At 44.2% G+C, this 27,887-nt stretch overlaps 1 protein-coding gene across 3 annotated transcripts in view; it reads right to left on the minus strand.

The window, feature by feature from the left end:
• Positions 1-26,793, minus strand: part of LOC132816879 (CD99 antigen-like protein 2) — a 48,194-nt gene extending 21,401 nt beyond the window's left edge. The window contains exons 1-3 of one of the 3 annotated variants that reach the window (XM_060826872.1): positions 26,570-26,793; positions 8,110-8,169; positions 5,981-6,040 (exon numbers count right to left, since the gene is read on the minus strand). In XM_060826872.1, coding sequence (XP_060682855.1) covers positions 5,981-6,040; positions 8,110-8,169; positions 26,570-26,630 — 181 coding nt within the window. In that variant the 5' untranslated portion in view covers positions 26,631-26,793. The remainder of the gene's footprint in view (positions 1-5,980; positions 6,041-8,109; positions 8,170-26,569) is intronic. The other 2 variants (XM_060826871.1, XM_060826873.1) reach the window with 2 other exon arrangements.
• Between the last annotated feature and the right edge of the window lie 1,094 nt (positions 26,794-27,887).

Raw genomic sequence — 27,887 nt, forward strand, 5'->3', positions numbered from 1 at the left:
TTTCGGAGCGTCGCTCTTTCATCAGGTAGTTATGGAGCATAACCGTAAGGCTCTAATCTCGCACCTTCAATGCATTATCTGAGCTGAGATCGCATCTATTGTTAAAGCTATCTTAAGAATGTAACTTTTAAAAAAGTTCTGGGATTTACATATGAAGGAACTGAAACTAATATCATCTTTCTAAAAGATGAAAGACTTAAGCTAAATTTGTTTAATATTACAGTCCATGACACTGCAAATCCTATTGCTATAAATTCTGTGTCTTACGATTCTGCTCCACAACCACCTGATGAAGGAGTGATGCTCCGAAAACTACAGCTTCAAACTAAACCTGTTGGACTATAACCTGCTATTGTGGGATTTTTAACTTTGTACATCCCAGTCCAACATCGGCACCTCCAAACAATAAAGGCCACACCCAAACTCAGAACCAAGAGTTCAGAAACAACTGGGAATTTGATTGGAAGTATCTAATCGAAACAATAAAAATTGCCACTTGCTAATTTTTTTTATTTTTTAAATTCTCTTTTTGGGGATGTACTCGAGAGGGTCAAGCTTTCTGCAGTGATTTCATGGAAGGAAGTGCCTTACTAGACCACATCACAGGACGGTTAATGGTCAACCTATATTTTGCATTCTATTCTTATTACCCTAATGTACATAAGTAAGGTATGATTTAGCTGGATAGCACACAAAACAATACTGGACAATAATCAAATCAAAACAATTCATTTTTGGCAGGAGTATTATTCTCAGATGTGATGGATTTCAATTAAATGGAGTGCAGGCAACTACAACAAAGGTGGACAAAGTTAAAACCACGCAACACCAGGTTATAGTCCAACAGATTTATTTGGAAGCACTAGCTCTCTGGTGCCACCTTCTGGATAAACTAGGCAAGGACAGCAAATTTCCTCCCTTGAAAGACAACAGTGAACCAGGCAGATTTGGTGGTAGCAAATGATTAGATTACTTACAGTGTGGAAACAGGCCCTTCGGCCCAACAAGTCCACACCGATCCACCAAAGTGCATTCCACCAGACCCATTCTCCTACCCTTCACCTAACACTACAGGCAATTTAGCATGGCCAATTCACCTAACCTGCACATTTTTGGATTGTGGGAGGAAACCCACGCAGACACGGGGAGAATTGAACCCGGGTCTCTGGCACCGTGAGGCAGCAGTGCTAACCACTGTGCCACTGTGCCGCCCATGGACTGTGACAGTTCAAGAAAACCCAGTGACACCCATGAATGAATTTTGTGAGGCAAAAAAAAATACACACAACAGTTCCATGACTATTTTATTTGACATTTAACAGTTCATTTAAGTTTCCCCAGCTGCCATGGCAGGGTTTGAACTCATGTTTCCGGATTATTCGTCCGTGTCTGATGCCACCATTATGCTACCATTGCCAGTGAGCAATCCCGTGCAGCTTCTGAGACTGAGAGGACCCAAAGTTTGAGCTCAGTTAGCCAACTTTGCACTCAGCTGTGGTTTAAAATGACGACCACTGGTGTGCCAGCAATATAGTGAGTCAGAGAGGGGGTAGTGACAAAGAAAAGAAGGCCATTCAGCACACTGTACCTGTCCTTCTCTTCGAAAAGAGCTACCTAATCATTCCTGCTCCTTGTTCCATTCCCAAAACTTTCTAAACATTTTCCCCTTTGGAATACTTATCCATTCTGCTTTCGCAAATCACCATCAAATCTGAATAAAGAATGAATGCTGTGAATCAGAAACAAACACTGGAATTGCAGGCAAAGCTCAGCAGGAGTGGCAGCATATATGAAGAGAAACCAGAGTTAACATTTCGGGTCCAGTGACCCTTTGTCACAAAGCTGGTCCCTTTTTTCTAAAAGCTGTTCCTTTTCTCAAGGATACTGTGTCCTTGGTTTTTTTCAGAGGGGTAATAAATTGCTCGCAGTGCCCATTAGATTGGTTTGGTACATAGATTAAAGGGTATTGAGAGGCCTTTTGTTTATATGTAAATGGATGAGACTTCAGACCAAAGTGGTCATGTTTTAGAAGTGACCTGTATAACGGAAGGGGAGTGGTCAGCTCTGTAGCTGAGCAGTTCAGTCCAGAACTAGTTGGAAGTTCAACAGTAAGCTGTGTGGAAACAGGCTCTCTCTCTCTTTCTGCTCATCTACTTCAACCTGCAAGCATCTGTTTCATTTTTGTTAGTTTCTTTTTAAAGGGGTTTGCTTATTGGGACTGTTGTGTGTGTTTGGAACAGCGTAATTAAGTCTAGTTTGGATAGACTGAGTTCTGTAGGGGTTCCTTATTCTGTTCCTTGTATTTCATTGTGTAATCTTGTGAATAAATTTCTGTCTGTTTTAAAATCTAGTAGTCAACCTCGCTACCTCACTCTGGGTAATTTTCACTGTACACTTACCGAAACAAATTGCAAAGTTATGGTCTGGGGCTGCCTGCTTAAGAATGTTTTGAGTGGTCTGGCCTAGTCCAAACAGTTTGCTCAGAACTATCAAATCTACTTCTGCTATTCTTTGAGCCAACGTGTTCCATATCATAACTACATGCTGCATTTGATTCTAATAATGCCGTGTCACTTCGACTCAGTGCCCTCTGGTTACTGACTTCTGCCAAAACCATTGGAACATCTCGATCAAATGGCCTTTTCACTTTCGCTGCTCTAAAGAGAGCAACATAGTTTCTCCAGTCTCACCATGTAACTACCGATCATTGAGTCACCCCACTATGCGACCCCACTATGCGTGGGCATCTTACCTGAAGTCATAGTCATAGAGATATACTGCATGGAAACAGACCCTTCGATCCAACCTGTCCATGCTGACCAGATATCCCAACCCAATCAAGTCCCATCTGCCAGCACCCGGCCCATATCCCTCCAAACCCTTCCTAATCATATACCCATCCAAATGGTGGGTGGCACGGTGGCACAGTGGTTAGCACTGCTGCCTCACAGTGTCAGAGACCTGGGTTCACTTCCCGCCTCAGGCGACTGACTGTATGGAGTTTGCACATTCTCCCCGTGTCTGCATGGGTTTGCTCCGGGTGCTCCGGTTTCCTCCCACAGTCCAAAGATGTGCGGGTCAGGTGAATTGGCCATGCTAAATCGCCTGTAGTGTTAGGTGAAGGGGTAAATGTAGGAGAATGGGTCTGGGTGGGTTGCTCTTTGGTGAATCGGTGTGGACTTGTTGGGCCAAAGGGCCTGTTTCCACACTAAGTAATCTAATCTAACCTAAATGCCTCTTAAATGTTGCAATTGTACCAGCCTCCACCATTTCCAGGCTCAGGCAAAAAAGCTGAATGACTTCAGCATGATACAAGGTTATCTTCTTGGACAAAAATTGTTAGTGCAGATAAATCCAATGAAGCAGCTGGATGCTTTGTGCTGTCTAACCTGGTGAGGTCATTAAATTCTTTTGGAATGGAGGTATAGAACATAGAACATAGAACATAGAAAAATACAGCGCAGTACAGGCCCTTCGGCCCTCGATGTTGCGCCGACCAAATCCTACCTAACCTACACTAGCCCAATGACCTCCATATGCTTATCCAATGCTCGCTTAAATGACCATAAAGAGGGAGAGTTCACCACTGCTACTGGGAGGGCATTCCATGAACTCACAACCCGCTGCGTAAAGAATCTACCCCTAACATCTGTCCTATACCTACCACCCCTTAATTTAAAGCTGTGTCCCCTAGTAAAGGCTGACTCCATTAGCGGTAAAGGTTCTCAGTGTCTACCCTATCTAAACCCCTAATCATCTTGTACACCTCTATCAAATCTCCCCTAAACCTTCTTTTCTCCAATGAGAACAGGCCCAAGTGCCTCAGCCTTTCCTCATACGATCTTCCTACCATGTCAGGCAACATCCTGGTAAACCTCCTCTGCACCCGTTCCAGTGCCTCCACATCCTTCCTATAGTATGGCGACCAAAACTGCACACAATATGTGGAATGTTTTATTGGTTTTTCTTCACCTGGATACTTTTCCCAGAGTGCGACATCTATTTGTGGACTCTCGCCTCAAAATAACTTCTCTCCTTGATCTGACCTTGAAGTAAAACATCAAGAACTGTATCAGCAAGCACATCAGGATCTGAGTAACATCTCCAAGCTGTTAAGTCACCTTCTCAACAATTTAAGAAGTAGAACAAAAAATAAACGAGGACCAAAGAACACTACAGAACAGGAATATGCCCTTTATGAAGGGATTTTGCCCGAGACGTCAATTCTCCTGTTCCTCAGATGCTGCCTGATCTGCCGCTCTTTTCCAGCACCACTCAAATCTTGACTCTAATCTCCAGCATCTGCCTAGTTGAGTTTATCAGTTTATTGCTGAAAATGTGTTGCTGGTTAAAGCACAGCAGGTTAGGCAGCATCCAAGGAATAGGAATTTCCTATTCCTTGGATGTTGCCTAACCTGCTGTGGAATTTCCTATTCCTTGGATGCTGCCTAACCTGCTATGCTTTAACCAGCAACACATTTTCAGCTGTGATCTCCAGCATCTGCAGACCTCATTTTTTACCTGAAGATTTATCAGTTTATTCCATGTTTATTCATGTACCTGTCGAAATGCCTCTTAAAATGTTTCTGTTGTATCCACCTCCACCAATTCCTCTGGCAGCGCATTCCATGCGCTTGTCACCCTCTGTGTGCCTCTCATATCTCCTTTAAACTTCCCACCTTTCACTTAAACCTATGTGCCCATTGACATTTCTCCCTGGGGGAAAGAAAGAGTCTGACTATCCATTCTGTCCACACCTCTCATAATTCTGTAAATTTCCATCGGATCACCCCTCATCCTCCAAAATTCAAGTGAAAACAAACCAAGTTTGTTCAATTTTTCCTCATAGCTAATATCCTCCTAATCAGGCAACATCCTGGTCAACTGTACTTTATAGAAAAGTCCCAGTAATTAAGGAGGCATAGTGGTAATGCCACCAGACTAGAAATCCAGCAACCCAGACTAACATACAGGGGACAAAGAAATGAGAAAACCTCAGGAGGTCTGGAAGCATCTGTGGAAAGAAAGTAGAGTTGATATGTGGGCAGCATGGTGGCTCAGTGGTTAGCACTGCTGCCTCACAACGCCAGAGACCCGGGTTCAATTCCCGCCTCAGGCGACTGACTGTGTGGAGTTTGCACGTTCTCCCCGTGTTTGTGTGGGGTTCCTCCGGGTGCTCCGGTTTCCTCCCACATCACAAAGATGTGCGGGTCAGGTGAATTGGCCATGTTAGGTAAGGGGTAAATGTAGGGGTATGGGTGGGTTGCGTTTCGGCGGGTCGGTGTGGACTTGTTACCGAAGGGCCTGTTTCCACACTGTAAGTAATCTAATGGAGTTCAGGGACTCTTCCTCAGAACTGTCAGGCTAAATGTGGTTTCGGACCAACTGCATAGAGGCAAAGGGTTGTTACTCTAGGAAGGCACCTTATGTTGGCGCAGTGTTGGTGAGCCGAAGGGCCTGTTCCTGTGCTGGGCTGGGCTGTGTTTTTGTTCTTTTTAAATTGTTGAAAAGGTGACTTAAACTGCTTGCTTACTCAGACCCTGAAATGCTTGGTGATCCTATTGTGACATTTTACTTCAAGGTCAGATCAAAGAGAGAAGTCCTTTGAGGCTAAAGTTCACCTATAGATCTTGCAGTCAGGGAAAAGTATCCAGGTGAAGAGAAATCAATAAAACACTCCATTCCAAAAGAACATGACACATCAATTGTTGTAAATACTCATCTGGTTCACTAATGTCCGCTAAGGAAGGAAATGTGCCATCCTTACTTGGTCTGGCCCACATGTGACTCTAGACCCACAGCTATGTGGTTGACTTTTAGATGGGCCAGATAGCCCAATAAATACTGGCCCAGTATCCCATGAATGAATTGTTTTTAAGCTATTAATCAAACTATCATACAAATTAAAGACATCTGAGTATTAGTAATGATTCAATTACAACTGCATTTTTGTATAAACACATCCCTCATCAATACATACTTTTGGGTTTAGTGAAATCCTCTTTGAGAGCATCATTAAGATCAAAACCATCATTGTCATCTGGAAAATAAACAGATAGTTATTTCAACTTTACTGACTTCAACCCTCAGTTAGAAACAGCTGTTCAGTGGTAGTTTAAGATGTTTCCTAATGTGTGAGACAGGCTCTCTCTCGTTCAATGTCATATATTAGCTGCTGGTCAAACAATAAGCCAGTCAGCAAATAAGTCATAAGGTCATAGGGTCATAGAGCACAGAAAAGGCCCCTCGGCCCATTGAATTTGTGCCAACTTTTCCATACTATTCTACGAATCCACATTTGAAACAGGCATTTATAAAGTCCTTGGCTGCAAGATATCAATTTAATAAAACTTTACGAGTTAAGGGGGTGGGGGGGGGGGGGGGTTATTTTTTAAAAATTGATTCACCTACCAAACCAAATAAAATCATTTTCCAACGATGTTGGAATTATAGGAAGTTCATCAAGAGTCCTGTAACATGCTTCTTTGTAAAATTTTCAACACTTTCTTGATCAGTACTTTACTGTTGGCATTGTGAATTTTTATGACAATTGCCATATGATTATTTTCACCTTAACTCCTCATGCACCCATTAGTTATGATAACGCCATAATTTATTTCCCAGTGGAAATCTGATCACAAAGATTTTTTTAGAAGGATGGAAATTAATGGGCAGGTCAGGCAGCAGAAAAGACACTTGACACCCACAGACAGCCATATTTATGAACATGGATGTACAAACGTGTACACTCGGAAATACGAGACGCGCATAGCACTTGTCCTACCTGTCTATCTCCTTTTCCGCCTATCCACTCCACCCTCCCCCCGCCCCCAACCTATCACTTTCATCCCCTTCCCCACTCACCCATTGTACTCTATGCTACTTTCTCCCCACCCCCACCCTCCTCTAGCTTCTCTCTCCACGCTTCAGGCTCTCTGCCTTTATTCCTGATGAAGGCCTTTTGACCGAAACATCGATTTTACTGCTCCTCGGATGATGCCTGAACTGCTGTGCTCTTCCAGCAACACTAATCCAGAATCCAAATCTAATATTAACTTCCCATCCAGCTGTCAGAATGCTTTCAGTTTATAGAAAGGTGATGCTTGATGAATATTTAACCAATAAAGGCAAAGTTCAGGGCACTTAGAAGCATTGAGAACTCCAAAGAAGCATCATACCGGACTCAAAACTGTTTTTCTCTCTCCACAGATGTTGCAAGACCTGCTGAGTTTCTCCAGCATTCTTTGTTTTTATTTCAGACTTCTAACATCTGCAATATTTTGTTTCCAGGATTCTCATTACCCTCTTGATTTAGCCTCCTAACTAAACAAATAAACTAACTGACCAAAGAAAATTCTTATCAGATTCAAAACATCAACCCTGTTTCTCTCTCCACAGATGCTGTCAGATCTGCTGAGATTCTCCAGCATTTTGTTTTTACTAAACTAAATAACTGATTGTCAAATAGTCCCATTTGAGAGGGCTGCCAAATGAAAGAAAACTTAAATTTAAACTTAAATGCATTTTCAGGGTTTGGGGTGCAGGGGGAGTCCAACTCTTGCAGTGTCTGTAGCTCACAGGAGTACAGACAGACACTGCCTGCTCTCTCTCTCTCTCTCTCCATAGGATATAGGTACAAACATAACCATAAAAAGAGGGGCAGGAAATTGAGCTGAATGACCTCCTCAAACATCTGCTGGCCTGACCTGAGTGTGGCTGCCTCGGCCAGGCCTGCATTATACAAATGTTTGGTTGATACCTTATACGCCATTGTTCCTTAATTGACCTCAGGATCTTAAGTGTGGTGCTGGAAAAGCACAGCAGGTCAGGCAACATCCAAGGAGCAGGAAAATCGACGTTTCAGGCAAGAAACATCCTAGAAATTTCTGATGAAGGGCCCTCAACTGAAATGTCAATTCTCCTGCTCCTTAGATGCTGCCTGACCTGCTGAGCTTTTCCAGCACCACATGCTCGACTCTGATCTCCAGCATCTGCGGTCCTCACTTTCTCCTGACCCCAGGATCTTGTCTTCCTTGCCAGTCAAATATTGGTGGAGCTACCAAATTCCAGCTGAACCCTAAAAGGATCACCACAGCCATCGTTACCTACCCCAGGATTTAGCTGGATCATCTTTCAAAGCGTCACTCAGATCAAACCCGTCATCGCCCTCTGAAAGAGAAAATGTATCGTCATTTTAAAGGCACTATAGAAACACAAGTCGTAGTAAGTTAATGCAGTAAAATATTCCCAAAGGATTCACAGCATTTCAGCAATCAACCACTTGATTTTAAACAAAAATTTAACTTCAACTTTTTACATACAATATCTTGGAGCAGGACAAATGAAAACTCAGAGACAGTCACCAGAGTGAGGGAGGGAAGGGGAGAATGAGTGCGAGAGACAGCATGAAAACACAACGTAAAATAAATTCCTTCCCTTTCTCCTTATACCAAGAAATATAATCATAAAGACATTGAGAGGAGATTGGTTATTGAGCGGCTGATGTTAGGAACTGTGTTTCAATTGCAGTAGTTTTTCTTTGATTCCTAAACTAGCACAGGGGAAGAAAAATATTGTAGTTACTGAACTAGGATCTGATTCGTGAATGAGTGAAGAACTTCTACTTCCTACCAATGTCCAGTTTTTCCATTTGTATTACAAGTGTAAGGTCAAGGACAGAATCAATTTGGCTGGAGCTGAGGAATAAGAGGGTGCATTGCTCAGTGTAACCTGTAGAATTCCAACTAATGGGAAGAATGTAGAGGAAATAATTGGCAAGGAAATTACAGACAAGTATAAATATTGGAATTGGAATTAGATTTAGTTTTTATTGTCATGTGCACTGAAGTACTGGTACAGGGGCGACACTGTGTCTCAGTGGTTAGCACTGCTGCCTCACAGCACCAGAGACCCTGGTTCAATTCCAGCCTTGAGCGACTGTCTGCATGGAGTTTGTCCATTCTCCCCGTGTCTGCGCGGGTTTCCTCTGGATACTCCAGTTTCCTCCCACAAGTTAAGAGGGATGATGTTATAGAGGTTTACAAAATTGTGAAGAGCATGGATAGGATAAATAGACAAAGTCTTTTCCCCGTGGCCAGGGAGTCCAGAACCAGGGAGTATAGGATTACGATGAGAGGGGAAAGATATGAAAGAAACCTACGGGGCAACTTTTTCACACAGAGAGTGGTACGTGTATGGAATGAGCTGCCAGAGAATGTGGTGGAGGCGGATACAATTGCAACATTTAAAAGGTATTTGGATGGGTATATGAATAGGAAGGGTTTGGAGGGATATGGGCCGGTGCTGGCAGGTGGGACTAGATTGGGTTGGGATATCTAGTCGGCATGGACAGGTTGGACTGAAGGGTCTGTTTCCATGCTGTACATCTCTATGACTCTATATACAGGTTAGGTGAATTGGCTTGATGAAGGGCTTTTGCCTGAAACGTTGATTTTCCTGTTCCTTGGATGCTGCCTGAACTGCTGTGTTTTTCCAGCACCACTCTAATCTAGAATCATGCTAAATTGCCCATAGTGTTAAGGGATGTGTAGGTTAGGTGCATTAGTCAGGGGTAAATGTTGGGTAATAGGGTAGGGAAATGGGTCTGGGTGGGTTACTCTTCAGAGGATGGACGTGGATTGATGGGCCAAACAGCCTGTTTCCACACTGTCGTGATTCTATGATAAGTACAATGTGAAATGTTAAAACATGCAATTCACCAGTGCCATCTTTGTTACAAAACCAGAATTTAAAAAGAAACAACAGCAGAAATAAAAGAAAAATGTCCAGTCCTTAAAAGTCTAAGTCTCATTTCCATAAAGGTGTTTGGGATCATAAATGCAGACACCCGGGGCCTATCCTCAGCCTGGAGTGAGGTCTGGGCCTGTGAATCTCACATTGATCACTGGGTGGCGCCCTGTTCTTGCTACTACTGATGCTGACTCATATCACTGGAGGAGCTTTCTTGCCGTTGTTGGCTCCGAATGCCCAGAGGATAGAATAGTTATAATGAGGGGCTCTAATTACCAGAATATCAACTGGATGGAAGTTTAAGAAACAGTGTGGGGCAAGTGTTTTTTAGAATGTGTTCTTCCAGCGGTATGTATCCAGTCCAAGAAAGGAGGCACTGCTAGAACTGGTTCCGAGGAATGGAGTGGGCCAAGTAGATCATGTGGAATGGTGGAACATTTAGGTGTTAGTGATCATTTATTGTAAGGTTGAGGATAATTGGAGAAAATGACATTGGTCAATCCAAGGAGAGTTGATTGGCAGAGAGCTGACGTCAATGGAGCAAAATAGGTTCATCCAAATAGACTGGAATCAAAGGCTGGTCGGGAAAAAAAACAGGAGCTGAACAATAGGGTATCTTTGAGGAAGAGACAGTTGGGCAGAGTCAGATATGTTGAGACAAAAGGGCAACAACTCCAGAGCTCCCCATATGATAAAGGGGATGGGAATCACATTAAAGAACAATTGAAAGTGTGTGCAACCAGTAGCAGATTGTAAATAGAGTCACAGAGACGTACAATGAGGAAACAGACCCTTTGGTCCAACTCGTCCATGCCAACCAGATAACCCAACCTAATCAGGTCCCACTTGCCAGCACCCAGCCCATGTCCCTCCAATCCCTTCCCATTCATATACCCATCCAGATGCCTTTTAAATGTTGCAATTGTACCAGCCTTCACCGCTTCCTCTGGCAGTTCATTCCATAGACGCACCACTGTCTGCGTGGAAAAGTTGCCCTTTAGATCCCTTTTATATCTTTCCCCTCTCACCTTAAACATATGTCGTGTAATTCTGGACCCCCCCCCCCCCACACACAAGGGAAAAGACCTGGTCTATTTATCCTATCCATGCCCCTCATCATTTTATAAACTTCTAGACGGTCACCCTTCAGCCTTCGACGCTCCAGGGAAAACAGCCCCAGCCTATTCAGCCTCTCCCTATAGCTTAAATCCTCCAACCCTAGCAACATCCTTGTAAATCTTTTCTGAACCCTTTCAAGGTTCACAACATCTTTCCAATAGGAAGGAGACCAGAATTGCACACAATATTCCAACAGTGGCCTAACCAATGTCCTGTACAGTTGCAACATGACCTCCCAATTCCTGTACTCAATACTCTGACCAATAAAGGAAAGCATACCAAACACCGTCTTCGCTATCCTATCTACCTGCAACTCCACTTTGAAGGAGCTATGAACCTGCACTCCAAGGTCTCTTTGTTCAGTAACACTCCCAAGAACTTTACTATTAATTGTATATGTCCTGCCCTGATTTGCTTTGCCACAATGCAACACCTCACATTTATCTAAACTAAAGTCCACCTGCTACTCCTTAGCTCATTCACCCATCTGATCCAAATCCTGTTGTAATCTGAGGTAGCTGAAAATGTGTTGCTGGTTAAAGCACAGCAGGTTAGGCAGCATCCAAGGAACAGGAAATTCGACGTTTCAGGCCAGAGCCCTTCATCAGGAATGAGTTCGACGTTTCGGGCCAGAGCCCTTCATCAGAAAGTAATCTGAGGTAACCTTGATTACTGTCCACTACACCTCCAATGGTGTCATCTGCAAATTTACTAACTGTACCTCTTTTGCTCACATCCAAATCCTTTATATAAATGATGAAAAGTAGTGGACCGAGCACCAATCCTTATGGCACTCCAGTCTGAAAAACAAAACTCCACCACCACCCTCTGTCTTCTACCTTTGAACCAGTTCTGTATCCAAATGGCTAGTTCTTCTGTATTCCACGAGATCTAACCTTGCTAATCAGTCTCCCATGGGGAACCTTGTCGAACATCTTACTGAAGTCCATATAGATCATGTCTACTGTTCTGCCCTCATCAATCCTCTTTGTTACTTCTTCAAAAAACTCAATCAAGTTCATGAGAGATGATTTCCCACGCACAAAGCCATGTTGACTATCCCGAATCAGTCCTTGACTTTCCAAGTACATTAAATCCTGTCCCTCAGGATTCTTTCCAACAATTTGCCCACCACCAATGTCAGGCTAACTGGTCTATAGCCCCCTGGCTTGTTCTTACCACCTTTCCTAAATAGTGGTGCCACTTTAGCCAACCTCCAGTCTCTGGCACCTCGCCTGTGACTATTGATGGTACAAATATCTCAGTAAGAGGCCCAGCAATTACTTCCCTAGCTTCCCATAGAGTTCTGGGGTTCATCTGATCAGGTCCTGGGGATTTATCCACCTTTATGTGTTTCACACCATCCAGTAATTCTTCCTCTGTAATATGGACATTTTTCAAGATGTCACCATCTATTTCCCTACACTCTATATCTTCCATGTCCTTTTCCACAGTAAATACTGATGCAAGTACTTGTTTAGTATCTCCCCCATCTCCTGCGGCTCCACACAAAGGCTGCCCTGCTGATCTTTGAGGGGCCTTATTCTCTCCCTAGTTACCCTTCATCCTTAATGTATTTGTAAAATCTCCTTAACCCTATTTGCCAAAGCTCTCACCTATCCCCTTTTTGCCCTCCTGATTTCCTTCTTAAGTAGTAAATTTGAGAGGAAAGCTAAATACAGAAAATTCGGACGACGTAAAAGCAAATATAAGTAACACTGAGGGGTTAATGGAAAAGGACCAGCAGCTAATATAAAAAGGAAATTCAAAGCTAATGGTCCCCAGCAACACAGATTCTAGCCTTCAACCAATTTGATTCACTCCACATGAAACACTTCAAAGAACAGTTGGAAGCACTGGATATTGCAACGGCTAAGGGCCTTTACAACATTCTGGTAATATACTGAAGGCTGTGAAGGCTTTCCCTTTGTCATACTGGAAGCTCCGTGACTTGTCACATGCCTAGCTATTTATACCGCAAGATCAGAGTGAAAAGCACGATTATCTTAATGTGATGCCTTTTTCCCTATCCCATGCATTGAACAATTTTAAAAATTTAAATATTTTGGAAGGACAAATCACAGAGACAGTGACAGTTTGTTTTTTTAACAACTGACTATAAGCAGCCACCACATGTGTGTTTTCTACCAATTCTCAATGTGTGACCATCATCATCATCAAGTCCAATATTTAGTGCTCATGCCTAGGTGCCCTGAGAGAGCATGATAGTGGGTCTTGTTCTGGCAGAGGGGGGCTTCACAAATGTCCCCATCCTCAACCATGGGGAAAACCCAGAATGTAAGAGCATTTGGAACAAATTTCAGCCAGAGGTGACAACCAGATGATCTGTCTCAGCTTCCTCCAGAGGTTCCCAGCATCACAAATGCCAATCATTAACCAATTTGATTCACTCCACCTGCCTCAGCTGATGCATGCACTCCAACCTCTCTGTGTACCTCAACACTGCTCAGGGTCCTTCTAGTTATTATACATTCCCTTGCCTTGTTTGTTCTTCCCAAGTCACAACAACATAGTCCTCTGGACTGAGTTCAACTTGTAACTCTTTTAGCCACCTAAGCCGATGGAAACCTTTGCACAGTGATGGATGCAGCTGCAGACTATCAGCTATGTGACTCATATTTAGTTCATCCGCAAACTCCTTCATCGAGCCAACAATATCAAGCGCCATGTATGTACCTGAATACACCATACTGAACGGTAAAAAGAAAACTATGAAGCAATTTTATAACTCCGTTCATGGAAGCCAATAAACTTGAGTCAAACAATCTGGGCATGATTTGGTAACATTTCATGATACTTGTTAGAAGATTGATGAACGACTGCAAGATGTAGCTGAAAATGTGTTGCTGGTTAAAGCACAGCAGGTTAGGCAGCATCCAAGGAATAGGAAATTCGATGTTTCGGGCATAAGCCCTTCATCAGGCTTATGCCCAAAACGTCGAATTTCCTATTCCTTGGATGCTGCCTAACCTGCTGTGCTTTAACCAGCAACACATTTTCAGCTGTGATCTCCAGCATCTGCAGACCTCATTTTAGATGTAACCTAGTATCCCATTCTTGATATTGGCTGGGGATGCAAAGCTTAGTATTATCTGTAATAATGCCAGTTAAATGTCAATATGTGATAGCAAGCAGTGTGCGTGACTGTGGTAAAGTGAAGGCAACAGTCATTACTTCTGATCTGACTTCCTTTTTCTGCAGGCCATTATTGTACAAACCAACTCTCCTCTGCAAAGAACCCACATTGGTCACGTTCACCACCACAGATCATAGCTATCATGTTAGATCAGGAGTAGGCAACTTTGAGTTTCTTCTATGGCGAGTGGAATTTGCTATCTAGTTAGAGTCAGAGACATACAGCATGGAAACAGACCCTTTTTCCAACTTGTCCATGCCAATCAGATATCCTAAATTTATCTAGCCCCATTAGCCAGCATTTGGCCCATATCCCTTCAAATCCTTCCTATTCATAGGTACATCCAGATGTCTTTTAAATGTTGTAATCATACCAACCTCCACCACTTCCTCCTATTCACCCACTCTATACACGCAGCAAAAGTCGAGAAAGTTAAATCACATTTATTACACTCTCTCACACTAGCCCCTTGTATCCTTACTCTCCACTTTCGTTTTGAAATTCTTCAGTTTGGTTATGCACCTATAGGTTTATCAAACCATGGTTTCTGGATTCTGACAAAACTCTGCCTTTAAACATCTATGATTGAATTTTAAGATTTTAAAAACAGAGACACTTCTTCCCCTACTCATTCCCTATTTTAAATAACTCATTTACACATCCAACTCAGGTTGACATGTGGTTTGGAATGATCAAACAGCAGAGCAGACTCAATGGACTAAATAGTTTTCATTCTGCTCCTATAACTTATTGTTTTGAGAAAATTTGTAGCTCAGGTGGAGTTTCTGGATGCAGATTTGCTCACTGAGCAGGAAGGTTCATTTTCAGATGTTTTGTCACCCTACTTACATTTTCGGTGGGCCTCTGGGTGAAGCACTGCTGATAATTCCTGCTTTATATTTACTTGTTTAGGTTTCTTTGGGTTGATTATGTCATTTCCTGTTCTTTTTCTCAGGGGGTGGTAGATGGGGTCTAACTTGATGTGTTTGTTGATAGAATTCCGGTTGGAATGTCACTCTTCTAGGAATTCTCGTGCGTGTCTCTGTTTGGCTTGTCCTAGGGTGGGATGTGTTGTCCCTAGTATCACTAGTATCCTTACATACAAATGAGGAAGGACAACACTTCGACTGGGACAATACATCGATCCTAGGACAAGCCAGACAGAGACACGCATGAGAATTCCTAGAAGCATGGCATTCCAACCGGAACTCTTATCAACAAGCACATTGAGTTAGACCCCACCTACCACCTCCCTGAGAAAAAGAACAGGAAATGGCATCACCACTGGAAATGACATCACCAACCCAACAAACCCAAACATATAAATAGAAATCAGGAATCATCAGTAGTGCTTCACCGGGAGGCCCAGTGAAGATGTTACCTAGTAGGGTGATGAAACATCTAGAATTGAACTTTCCAGCTCAGCGAGAAAACCTATATCCAGAACTTATTGCGTCTAAGGGAAGGGAGTTTGTCGGCAATAATTATCTAATAAGAAGCCAACTTTTTATTTTAAATCCACCACCAAATCACCCACTCTATACCAACTGAACAAAAGAACAATTGATTAACCTCACCAGAGGCAGTGCAGAAGCAACACAAAGCAGACATCAGTGGGGAAAACCAAGGGAGGGAATAACCAAAATATTGTGGGAGGTCCGCGTGGTGCCAACTTCTCTCTCAAAGTTTTGAAGGTGTTGGCATGTGCCCTCTCGAAGGGCACCCAAGCATAAACGTGGGACTAAGGCAGGTGTCAGGAATTATGCCCCTGTCTCCTCGTCAGCCCACTGCCTGGAAATGTTGGAAACTTATTCTTTAAAATAAACCAGCAGCAAATCACCCACATGACAAATTAAACGAATACTTCACAAACACTGCACAGTAGGGATGGTGTCACAAAAGGAGAAAGTGAGGACTGCAGATGCTGGAAATGAGGCCCCCATCTTCATCTACTTATCATGTTCCCAGCTACCCTTCCCCAGCCCATCCACCCTCTCCCATTTATCTCTCCGCCCCCTTGGGCCATCCCCCTCATTCCTGATGAAGGGCTTATGCTCAAAACGTCGACTCTCCTGTTCCTTGGATGCTGCCTGACCGGCTGTGCTTTTCCAGCACCACATTCTTCGATGGTGTAACAGCCACCAAAGATAGGGAGAGTAAAAGGAGAGACAGGGGACTAAATTAGGTGAAGTTTCATGGGGAAATAAACCACTCCACCCCACCACGGTGCTCACCCATGAACACAGCCCAGTCCATCACACAAACCAGCTTTCCATGCAATGACTTCATGTGTAGCTGCTGCTGCCTTGGAAAAGCAGCCAACTCAATCAAAGACCCCTCCCAGCCCAGGTATTGACTCTTCCACTCTCTTGCATCAGGCAGAGATATAAAAATTTGAAAACACATCTAAATAGATTCAAGAACAGCTTCCTCCACTGCTGTAATCAGACTTTTGAACAGACTTCTCAAATTTAAATGCTCATCTCTCTGTCCGCACCTTCTCTGAGGCTGTAACACTGTATTCTGCACTCTGTTTCACTAACCGGATGCACTGTGTATAATCTGCCTATCAAGTGCACAAAACAGCACTTTTCACTGTATTCCTGTACATGCGACAATAATAAATCAATTAACCTCTCCGACAGGACTGGGGGGCCCCCCACATGCTCCCTCTCCTGAGTCAGGCTAATGAAAACCTGGCACCGGATGGGCCATTCTCCCTAAGGTGGAGTAAGATAAGTTCAATTCTCAACCTTACCTCCCCCAGCTGGAGCAGATAGGGGAGGAGGCCCTCACTGGCCTATAGGATAGGACATTCAATATCTCAATCCTCCAAATGATCAACCAGTAGGTATGCCCTGTCCATGAGGAGCTCCTTCCTGAGTGCCAGGTGCACTGCCTGTTCAGTTCTAAGGACATAGTCCACCTTCACAAACATTTTAGATGTGGCAACAATAGCTGCTAGGCCAACGAAGGCCACCATTGCTTTCATGCACACCTCCACGGTCATGTCAGAGTGAGCATACCTTCTCAACCCATGGTTTTTGGTCATCATGTGGAAAGGTAATGGACCTGCTGGACCCTAAGGGACTGAGGACGCTGCTGTGACCCTCCCCCACCCCCACGCTGGTGCCAGTGATTACAGCGTTGTGAGTTCTTGCAGAGGCAAAATTACCCCAGTTCTTAAACCGAATGTCCAACAAGTACCTGCATTTAATCAACTCTGGAGTTGGAGACCGTAAGAACTGCAGATGCTGAAAGTATGAGTCAACAGATGTGACGCTGGAAACGCACAGCAGTTCAGACAGCATCCGAGCAGCAGGAAAGTCAACGTTTTGGCCCGAACGTAGTAAATAACAGGTGGAGAATAAACCCAATGGGAGAGAAGAACAGTTGGACAGACAAAGGAGTGAATAAACAAAGGAGCTTGGAACACTAGCCACAGATTGACATATCCAATGATGAAATGATTCACATTGTCATTACCCAAAGTATTCTGCTTTCTCTGTTGGCCCTATCATCACATGTCTGTTTCCTTGGAGAATGGTCTGTTCGAAGAATTTTGCGGACTGTAAAAAAACAGACACGCTCCGTTCTTTTTTTTAAAACTCACTTGTGTCCAGTGCAGGCCCTTTGGTGAAGGTACAGTCACAATGCTGTTCGGGAGGGAATGCTCCTGCGTTGACCAAGGGAGGGTGAACTTGAACGCAGGGCCTTGTAGAGCACAAAGGAAGATGGTGGTGCTTGTTGGACATTCATCCAGCACATCTCAGCTGGAGCCCCTCAGGGTAGATATTTTCTCGATGAACCTGTTCAGCAATGCTATGACATACCTCTGGAGCAGGTAGAATTTGAAATCAGGCCTTTTCTTGCCCAGAGGTAGAGACATTACCAGCACACCACAAGTGCCCTATTCCTCATGGATTTTTAAAACTTACCTATTTTTCCAATCAACCTGTTATTATTATACACATATGGAGAAGGTGGGACTTGAACTCACGTCTCCAGTTCCTCGGGGTAGTGTCCTGGGGCCAACCATCTTCAGCTGCTTTCCTCCATTGTAAAAAGCCACTGTCACGTGGTTTGTTCTATTGGTTCTATGTACTGCTTTTCCTGTTGGTCATAGGGGGACTGGAGGCGTTGTTTTTGAGACCCTGTTTCTTTATAGTTTTTGGGTTTTTTTAAAACTGTTAACTGTTAGTGCCAATTTGTCAATTTGTATAAGGTTGACTAAAAAATATAAAGGCCACTGACCATGATTCTTTTGTCAGGAGTCAGGCATCTTATGGACACTTGCAAGTCCACATTTATTAATCAAGTAAAGTGCACAGGGTACACATAATGGAACAGTAGAATACAGTTTGACAGCAATGCGACCGAACTGCATGGAGTGCCTGTAGCCGCACAAAAAGAGGTAAAAAATTGAAAGCATGATGGGTGGGGAACAGTAAAGATGAGTCATAGGCAGAAAGTAGAATGGAAAAGAAATCTGACTCCAACTCAACGTCTGCATGCATTTCCTCTGAGGTTTCAGGTTTCGGCTGAACATTTCTGCCATTTCCAACAGGGGCAGCAAAGCCAACACTGCTTAAATTCAGCAACAATTTAACTGAAAAAGGAAGACCAACATAAAAACAAAATAATTTCTGCTACACAGATATACGAAAAGTATTTGAATAGAGGTTTGGTGCTGTGAAGAAGGCATATGGTGTACTGGGCTTTATTGGTAGAGGAATTGAGTTGGAGAGTCCTGAGGTCATGTTGCAGTTGTATAAGACTCTGGTGCGGCCTCATCTGGAGTATTGTGTGCAGTTTTGGTCGCCATACTATAGGAAGGATGTGGAGGCATGGAACGAGTGCAGAGGAGGTTTACCAGGATGTTGCCTGGCATGGTAGGAAGATCATATGAGGAAAGGCTGAAGCACTTGGGGCTGTTCTCATTGGAGAAAAGAAGGTTTAGGGGAGATTTGATAGAGGTGTACAAGATGATTAGGGGTTTAGATAGGGTTGACAGTGAGAACCTTTTTCCGCTAATGGAGTCAGCTGTTACTAGGGGACACAGCTTTAAATTCAGGGGTGGTAGGTATAGGACAGATGTTAGGGGTAGATTCTTTACTCAGCGGGTTGTGAGTTCATGGAATGCCCTGCCAGTAGCAGTGGTGAACTCTCCCTCTTTATGGTCATTTAAGCGGGCATTGGATAAGCATATGGAGGTTATTGGGCTAGTGTAGGTTAGGTAGACTTTGGTCGGCGCAACATCGAGGGCCGAAGGGCCTGTACTGCGCTGTATTTTTCTATGTTTCTATGTTTCTATGAAAAGTCATCACCTTCAATTGATCAAGAATGAGGGGACCCAAGATTTAAAATGATTTGCAAAAGTAGTAAATGAGATGGAAGAAGAAACGTTCTTGCACAGTGAGCAGCTCTTATCTGGAATACACTGCCTGAAAATGTGGTAGAGACTGTCATAGGCAAACAAGACAGCACTGGGTTATTATTTTAATAGAAATAGTATGGAAGGTTATGTGGAAAAGGCATGAGAAATGGCACAATTTGAGATGCTCAATCGGAGAGCCAGTACCAAAACAGCTGGCTGAATAGCCTCTATCTGCAGTGTGATATAATAATGGACTTGGTGCCTTCCTATTGCTCACAGCATCATGGAACTTATTACCTGTAATCAGGGCAAGGCTTTAGCCCAGGACTTTGGCACTGGGATCAGATTCCAAGCCCCAAACTTGCACTGTGTCACCAACAGACAGCTGACATAACAGGGGAGATGACAGCCTCATGGTATTATCGGTGAACTACTAATCCAGAGAGTCAGGTAATGTTCGAGGGGCCCAGATTCAAATCCCATCATGGCAGATAGTGGAATATAAATTCAATATTTTTTTTAAAATCTGGAGTTAAGAGTCTAATGGTGACCAAGAATCCATTGTCAGGAAAATCCCATCTTGTTCACTAATGTCCTTTAGGGAAGGAAACTGCCATCCTTACCTGGTCTGGCCTACAGTAATATGGTTGACCCTTGACTGCCCTCTGGGCAATATGTAATGGCCTTGCCGGCAACTCCCACATCCCCTGAATGAATAAAGCAAACTAACATTTATCATAATGAGCAATATCGGGTAAACTAGAGAAACAGCATCCCAGCTGGAAAAAAGACTATTAATCTAGACAAACAAAAGAATTGCAGATTCGGAAATGATGAAGAAAACAGAAATTGCTGCTGCATCTGCTGGGTTTTTCCAGCACCTGTGGTGAGAAAGCAGGGTTAACATGAGGGCCAAACACGGGTGGTGTTGTTATCTGGCGTACTGACCCCTACATTGCAGAGGCTGAGTGCCAGCTCTCAATACGTCCTCCAATCTCCCCCAGAGCTTGACCCCACCATGGAACACCAGGTTACTGTCCACAACAGCCTCATTTCATCTGGTGATCTCCCCCTGCTCCTCACAGCCTCCAAAGGTCAGTCTTACCAAACTCCTCACAGCTCACTTCTACCTTCGCCTCTCCAAAATCCAAAAACAGGTCTGTCCGGGCCAACAGTTTATGTCTGCCTGCTCCTGCCCAACAAAGCTCTTCTGTTCCTATCACAACTTCCCTTTCTACCTACATCCATAATTCCTCTGACACTTTCTATCAGTTTGCAAGCTCCAGCTGCCTCCTCTTTATCCTTGATTTGCAGTCCCTTTACACACCCATCCCCCACCAGGATGGTCTCAGGGATCCACATTTCTTCCTGGAAAAAGGCCTGAACCATCCCCACCCATTCTGCCTGGTCTAGCTTGTCCTAACCCTAAACAACTTCTCTTAATTCTTTTCACTTTCTTCAGGTCAAAGGTGTGGCCATGGGTACCCACATGAGCCCCTGTTATGCCTGTCTCTTTGTGGTTACGGGAAACATTCCTTGTTCCAGTCCTATTTCAGCCCCCACCCAAAACTCTTTCTCCAAGATAATCAATGATATCACCAGTGCTGCTTCCCTCTCTTGTCTAGCATTGGAAAGTTTCTCTATTTCACTTCCAATTTCTACCCTGTTCTCACCATCATCTGGTCCATCGCTTGTTGAGGTCAGTCCAACAGACAACATCAGCACCATCTTTGTTGGCCCTTAATGTTAACTCTAGTTTTTCTCCAGCATCTGTGGAGAGATTTAGCATGTGTGGCAGCAATTTCTGTTTTGTAATTTCTAGCATCCAAAGTTCTTTTGGGTTTTATTAATCCTTCTTTCCTCGACATCTCTGCATCCATTTCTGGGGACAGGTTGGCCACCAATATCCACTACAAATCCACTTGCTTTCACAATTACCATCCTCCCACCCGACTTCCTGAAAAATACCCTATTCTATTATCTTAGGTCCTCCATCTCCATCACTTTTGTTCTGATGGTGCTCCTCAACCTTCTCTGCTTCAAAGGACACAACTCAAGCTTCTCTTCAATCGCTGAAATGTTCCACCCCGGGCAACAATCTGATGTTTCTCCTTCGCACTCCCTCCAGTGTAATCACATTTTTCCTACAATATGCTGACCAGAACTGCACACAGTACTTTAGCTGTGGCCTATTTAAAGTTCTGTACAGCTCCAACATGACCTCTCTGCTCTTATAATCTATGCCACGTCGGTGCATCAAATCACCATTGGGTCAAGTACAATTCGCATTGAAATGGAAATTTGTACATTTCACAAAAAGAGCAGAGGAAAGGTACTAATAACAGCGAATAATCTCCATAGAGAGCAGGGTTTCTAGCATCACCAAGAGAAACAAAATGAGATTAACAAGTACAATATCACAGTGCTGGAAATATGGAAACCCATTGAAAACACGTAGAAGATTAGATTAGATTCCCTACAGTAGGGAAAGACGCCTTTCGGCCCAACAAGTCCATATTGACCTTCTGAAAAGTAACCCACCCAGACTCATTCCCCATATCTATCCTTGACTAATGCACCTAACACTATGGGCTTCACAGGAGGCTCCCAAGCACTGAGGATGTCACCTAAACAGGGGACGAAACGTCTGCAACACAAATTCCCAGCTCGGCAAACAGAAGCACAACAACGAGCACCCGAGCTACAAATCTTCTCACAAACTTTGAATGGGCAATTTAACATGGCCAGTTCACCTGACCTGCACATCTTTGGATTGCAGGAGGAAACTGAAGCACCCGGAGGAAACCCACACAGACACGGGGAGAATGTGCAAACTCCACACAGACAGTCGCCTGAGGCAGGAATCGAACCTGGTTCCCTGGTGTGAGGCAGCAGTGCTGATCACTGGGCCATGGTGCTGCTCCACATACATCAGCATCTGCAGCACAGTCAGGTCACTTTAGAGATTCAGTCTAACACTAGGGCGAAGAAATAGGTTAACACAAAAGGTATAGACTTCTCTGCAGTCCATCTCTTTCTCACTCAGTCATAAAGCTGCTTCTCACCTTCGGTCACCATTAAAGGCAACCTTATTCATGGGGCTTGACAGTGGGATGTGGAAAGGGCTTTCTCCCTTATGAGAGTCTTGGACCAGGGGTCATAATATCAGAATTAGGGGTTACATATGAAGATGAGGGGGAACTTCTTCTGTCAGAGCATAGTCAACCTGTGGAACTTCTTACCACAGAGGGCTATTGGGACTGGGCCACTAAATATGTTCAAGAGCAGAATAAAGAAATGTAATCAATAAGCAAGTCAAAAGTTTTGTGAAGAATGCAGCAAAATGGACAGAGGGATTCTTTGCAAGTTCAGTGGCCCAAATAGCCTCTTTCTGCTCTGACCACCTATGGTTTGATCTGTTTAGTTACATCCAATAAAGCCCACATGTTGCCCACGAGTCCCCCTTCTTCACTATCGATACATTGCCACTTGTTGAAACTGTATGAGAGACTGAGATCAGCTTGATTTAGCCAGAATGCTCTGCTTCCTGAGTGAAATGGTTTTGGATTCAAACCCCATTCTGGAATGAATGGTTGACTGCAGCGCTGAGTAAATGCTGCACTGTTAAAAGATGCTGTCATTTAAATAAGACCTGAACTTGAGGGCTGTCAGTACTTTTCAGATGGATGTAAAACATCCTTTGACACTCTTGAAAGAACAACAGGATACTGTCACAGGACCGTAGACAACATTACCTCAGCAAACACTCCTACAGAGGCTATCATTGAATTTGTGATCGGGTGGGAGCCTACTGCGTGATAGGCTGTAACTTGCCTATATTCCAACATTTCAAAAGAATCTTATTGACTATTATCCTTTACGGTCTTCTGAGGTGATAAATGGCACATTAGAATTGGAAGTCCTTTTTTCACCTCACTTTTCTAGCTTTGTTCTTCACTCCTTCTATTCCCTAATCTATGCTTTTAATATTGTGGTTGTGTCATTGGATTTGTCATCCAGAATTACGGGTAAATAGTCTGAGGATGCAGGCCCCAATCCAAAGGGCAACTAAAACACTGAATCCCATTCGTTAGCAAATTCAATTGATTAATAAAGAATTGAAAGTTAATCTCAGCCATGGTAAGTCATAGAGATTTAGTATGTGGAAAATGGCCATCGGCACTGCGACAATGAAAACTAAACCACTTAAACTATTCTAACCCTATATTCCAGCATTTGGCCAATAGCCTTGTATGCCTGGGCCATGACTCACATGATGGTTGTTGAAAACCCCACCTTGTTCACTCATGACCTCTTGGTAAGGAAATCATCCATCTTGATCTGGTCTGGCCTGTGTGTGACTCCAGAGGCCTTTGTGGTTGTCTCTTGACTAGGCCCCCTGAAATATGGCCTAGCAAGGCCAATTGATTAGATTACTACAGTGTGGAAACAGGCCGTTCAGCCCAACCAGTCCACACCGACCCTCCGAAGAGTAACCCACCTAGACCCATTTCCCTCTGACTAATGCACCTAACACTACGGGCAATTTAGCCTGGCCAATTCACTTGACCTGCACATCTTTGGACTGTGGGAGGAAACCGGAGCACCCGGATGAAACGCATGCAGACACAGGGAGAATGTGCAAACTCCACACAGACAGTCGCCCTAGGCTGGAATCGAACCTGAGACCCTGGTGCTGTGAGGCAGCAGAGCAAACCACTGAGCCACCATGCCAACCACTAGGATGAGCAACTAATACTGGATTTGACAGAGTAACTCACATCCCATGATTTTAACAAAAAACCCATCTCCCTGCTGACTCACATCAACTTATCGTAAACAGTGCTGCGGGCATCTGTAGTGATTGAAACAAGGTGGACCGAATAGAAAATGCATTCCCTGACTGGGGCTGTTAACCTGGTCCAATCAGGGGGCCCTGGCTGACAGATATAAGCAAGAGTGCTTCACTGTGTCTCATACCTGCACACACACATGGGTGCTGGGGGAAAAAAACATAAGCACTACCGCAGTTAGGCGGTAGTGTGGTGGGTTTAATATATAAAAAAACAAGAGTGTCAGAGGTTCTGCTCACTCTAGAAAAAAATTAAATAAAATAAACAGGAGGGTCAGGGATTCTAAAAAAACAATAAGCAGGGGTGCGACTGGGAGCTGGGTGGTCAATGACTAGCCTGGAGGAAAGTAGGCCTGGGGAGGGTCGGTCAGTACGCGGGGAGGTGGGGGGGGGGGCGGAGAACAGAAGGCTGATGACTGCCCTGTAGGAAGGCTAGCCAAGGACGGTTTGATCAGTGTGTTGTGCGGACAGGTGTCAGTTAGGCAGTAGTATGGGGGAAAAATTTTCAAAATATATAAACAGGAGTGTCAGGGGTTCTGCTCACTCTGAGAGCTGGCTCTGAGCTAGCTGGGACAGTGTCATGTACTGTGCATGTGTAAATGAAGGGTCACTTGGTGACAGGATTCCGGCCTTTTTGGAGTTATCTCAGTGTTCTCACCCCCAATCACATTCTCTTGCATTCCACTGATTCCTTGTGACTCTGCAAGTTCCCACCTATGCTTCTCATTCTGGCTATCAAATTCATCTGTCACCTTGCTACACCCAACAATAAGAGGTCATCTTCAACCCCAGAAACCCAGTGTGCTTCCTGCAATGCTGGACTGCTTCCACCCTTTTAAAACCAGTGACCATCTCCTAAAGGGAATGTCAAGTTCAAACGATTGCAACACATTAACACTGCCTACCTTCTCATTTCCAGAGCGTGCGTGATTCTGCTATGCCCTTCCATATCCTTTTTTGCCATCCATCTTTTGCTTCTTGATGTATCACAGTCTTCTTTCATCTGCTTTTTGTCGTTTAACTTCCTTCTAGCTGGGTGGCCTTCGTATTCCTTACTCCCACTGTCCCTTCTGCTGGGAGGGGGCCGCTTAAAACCAGTTACCTCCTTGAGTTTGTGGAAAATGTGTCTAAGTGTTGCTTCTGCAAAAGCCAGGTACTCAGAAGTCATAAAGACTCAGTTGTGCAGAAGTGATAAGACCCAATGTTGTGTCAGCAGAAGTAATAAGACTCAGCTATCAAGGGGGGGCTTGCACGCTAACAACAGGCCACAGAGAGATGTGATAAGCCGATTAGATTAGCAGATGCACAGAGCAATACAACTGTCACATATGAGATAAAAGGGGAGGTACAGGGAGGCTCATAGAAAACTGTATAAATGTGAAATAATATTATTCAGAAGTGTGCTTATGTGAACACCCAGGCTTGCAATAACGTATGGATAAAGACTGCTTCGGAATTTGACTCGGACTAAAATTATTTGGCAGTGAGCTTCGTTTCTCACAAGTTTTGCCTGTTTCAATCTGACACATTAATCTGAAACCTGCTGAGCATTTCCAGACATCTCTGTGTGGATAGTCACTTGCTGCAAATGTGTTGCTGGAAAAGCACAGCAGGTCGGGCAGCATCCAAAGAGCAGGAGAATCGACGTTTCGGGCATGAGCCCTTCTTCCTGAAGAAGGGCTCAGGCCCGAAACGTCGATTCTCCTGCTCCTTGGATGCTGCCTGACCTGCTGCGCTTTTCCAGCAACACATTTTCAGCTCTGATCTCCAGCATCTGCAGTCCTCACTTTCACCTGGGTAGTCACCTGCTAAACCACTAAACATTGTACTTTTCTATGTGCCTTTTCTACTGATAACAACTGTTGTTCTCCCAAGCAAAAAGAAGTATTGATAATGAGCACCTCACAGGCTAACAAGAGAGAAAAGAGGCCGATCGGGCCGTCGCGACTGTTCTAGTAGTCCTCTTCCAGCACCACTAATCCAGAATCTGGTTGCCAGCATCTGCAATCATTGTTTTTACCCTGTTTTTACCGAGGACACAATCAACCAAGAAATGTCCTGCACAATGCTCCAGCCATGTCTTTTAAAGGCACTCCTATAAATTACAGTCCAATTCTGACAGGAATCCTCCACTTCTTACTGAGATCCGGCCCTGTGACAGCTTCCCTTAATCTCACACTTTAAGGAGTTCCGGGCAAAAAAAATAAAAACCAAACTTCTGCTCCGGCACCGAGTCAGTTTGGAAAATACTTGCAAGTGACTTAAAGAAAACACCAACAATGCATGTCCGGGGGAAGGATTAAAAAGCTCTTACCGTACGTCCTGACCAAAGCAAATGTCAGGCAGCCAAAGAAGAAATTTTTCACAAGCAACATTTTACAAAGAAAGAAAACAAAGGAAAATCAAACAGCACAATAACTTCCGCCAAAATTAACTGACTTTTTAAAAAATATATAAAAATAACCCTTGGAAGGCGAGTCAGAGAGCGTGTGGTTAAACATGACTCACACGGTGACTCACCAGGCGATCAACATCACTGACAGCTCAACTCTCCAACCCGAAAGCTCGGCTTTACACCAATCGCTGCTTAACTTTAAATCCAAGAGAGGCGACACCCAATTCAATGAAATCCCTGAAATGGCCCAGTAGAAACTCGCTGTGTGAAGGTGTCTCGCTTCACAGCAAGTGTGGAGACCTAGTGAGCCTGGCTATTAAAGGGAAAAGCTGAAAATGTGTTGCTGGAAAAGCGCAGCAGGTCAGGCAGCATCCAAGGAGCAGGAAATTCGACGTTTCTGGCATAAGCCCTTCATCAGGAAAGACAGCTCCTATTAAAGGGAAAAGACAGGGAATTCGAGAGAGAAAAAAAATCCAGAAGTCAGCAGCAAACCACTCAGGAGAGACCGGGGTGGCGGAAAGACTGTAGTAATCACGGTGGCTCGGTGGTTAGCACAGTACCACGATCCCAGCCCTGGGTGACTGTGTGGAGTTCGCACATTCTCCCCAGTGTCTGCGTGGGTTTCCTCTGGGGGGCTCCAGTTTCCTCCCGCAGTCCAAAGATGTGTAGGTCAGGTGAATTGGCCATGCTAAATTGCCCATAGTGCTAGGTGCATAAGAGTGAAATGGGTTCGGGTGGATTACTCTTCGGAGGGTTTGTGTGGACTTGCTGGGCCGAATGGCCCGTTTCCACACTGTCGGGAAACTAAGCTGATAATTGATTGCATCTGATATGGATGTGTCGGTAACCGAGAAGGACTGGGGTGGACAAAGTTGGAAGTCACACCATACCAGGTTACAGTCCAACAGCTCTATTTGAAATCATAAGCTTTTGAAGCAGGTAAAGTCTGGGCAACTCAGCAGACGCAAGCCTCATTGATGAGAGACTGCCTGGGACTTCAGGTGGCGCGGTGGCTCAGTAGTTAGCACTGACTGATGATCTACCAGGAACCCGGGTTAGATTCCAGCCTTGGGCACGTTCTCTCCATGTCTGCGTAGGTTCCCTTCGGGTTCTCCAGTTTCTTCCCGCAGACCAAAGATGTGCGGGTCAGCTGGGTTGGCCATGGGAAATACAAGGTTACAGTTGGGGGACTGGGTCTAGATCAGGATGCGGTGTTCTTCAATGGGTTGGTGTGGAC

The sequence above is a fragment of the Hemiscyllium ocellatum genome, chromosome 6, assembly GCF_020745735.1.
Source record: "Hemiscyllium ocellatum isolate sHemOce1 chromosome 6, sHemOce1.pat.X.cur, whole genome shotgun sequence".
Taxonomy (NCBI): domain Eukaryota; kingdom Metazoa; phylum Chordata; class Chondrichthyes; order Orectolobiformes; family Hemiscylliidae; genus Hemiscyllium; species Hemiscyllium ocellatum.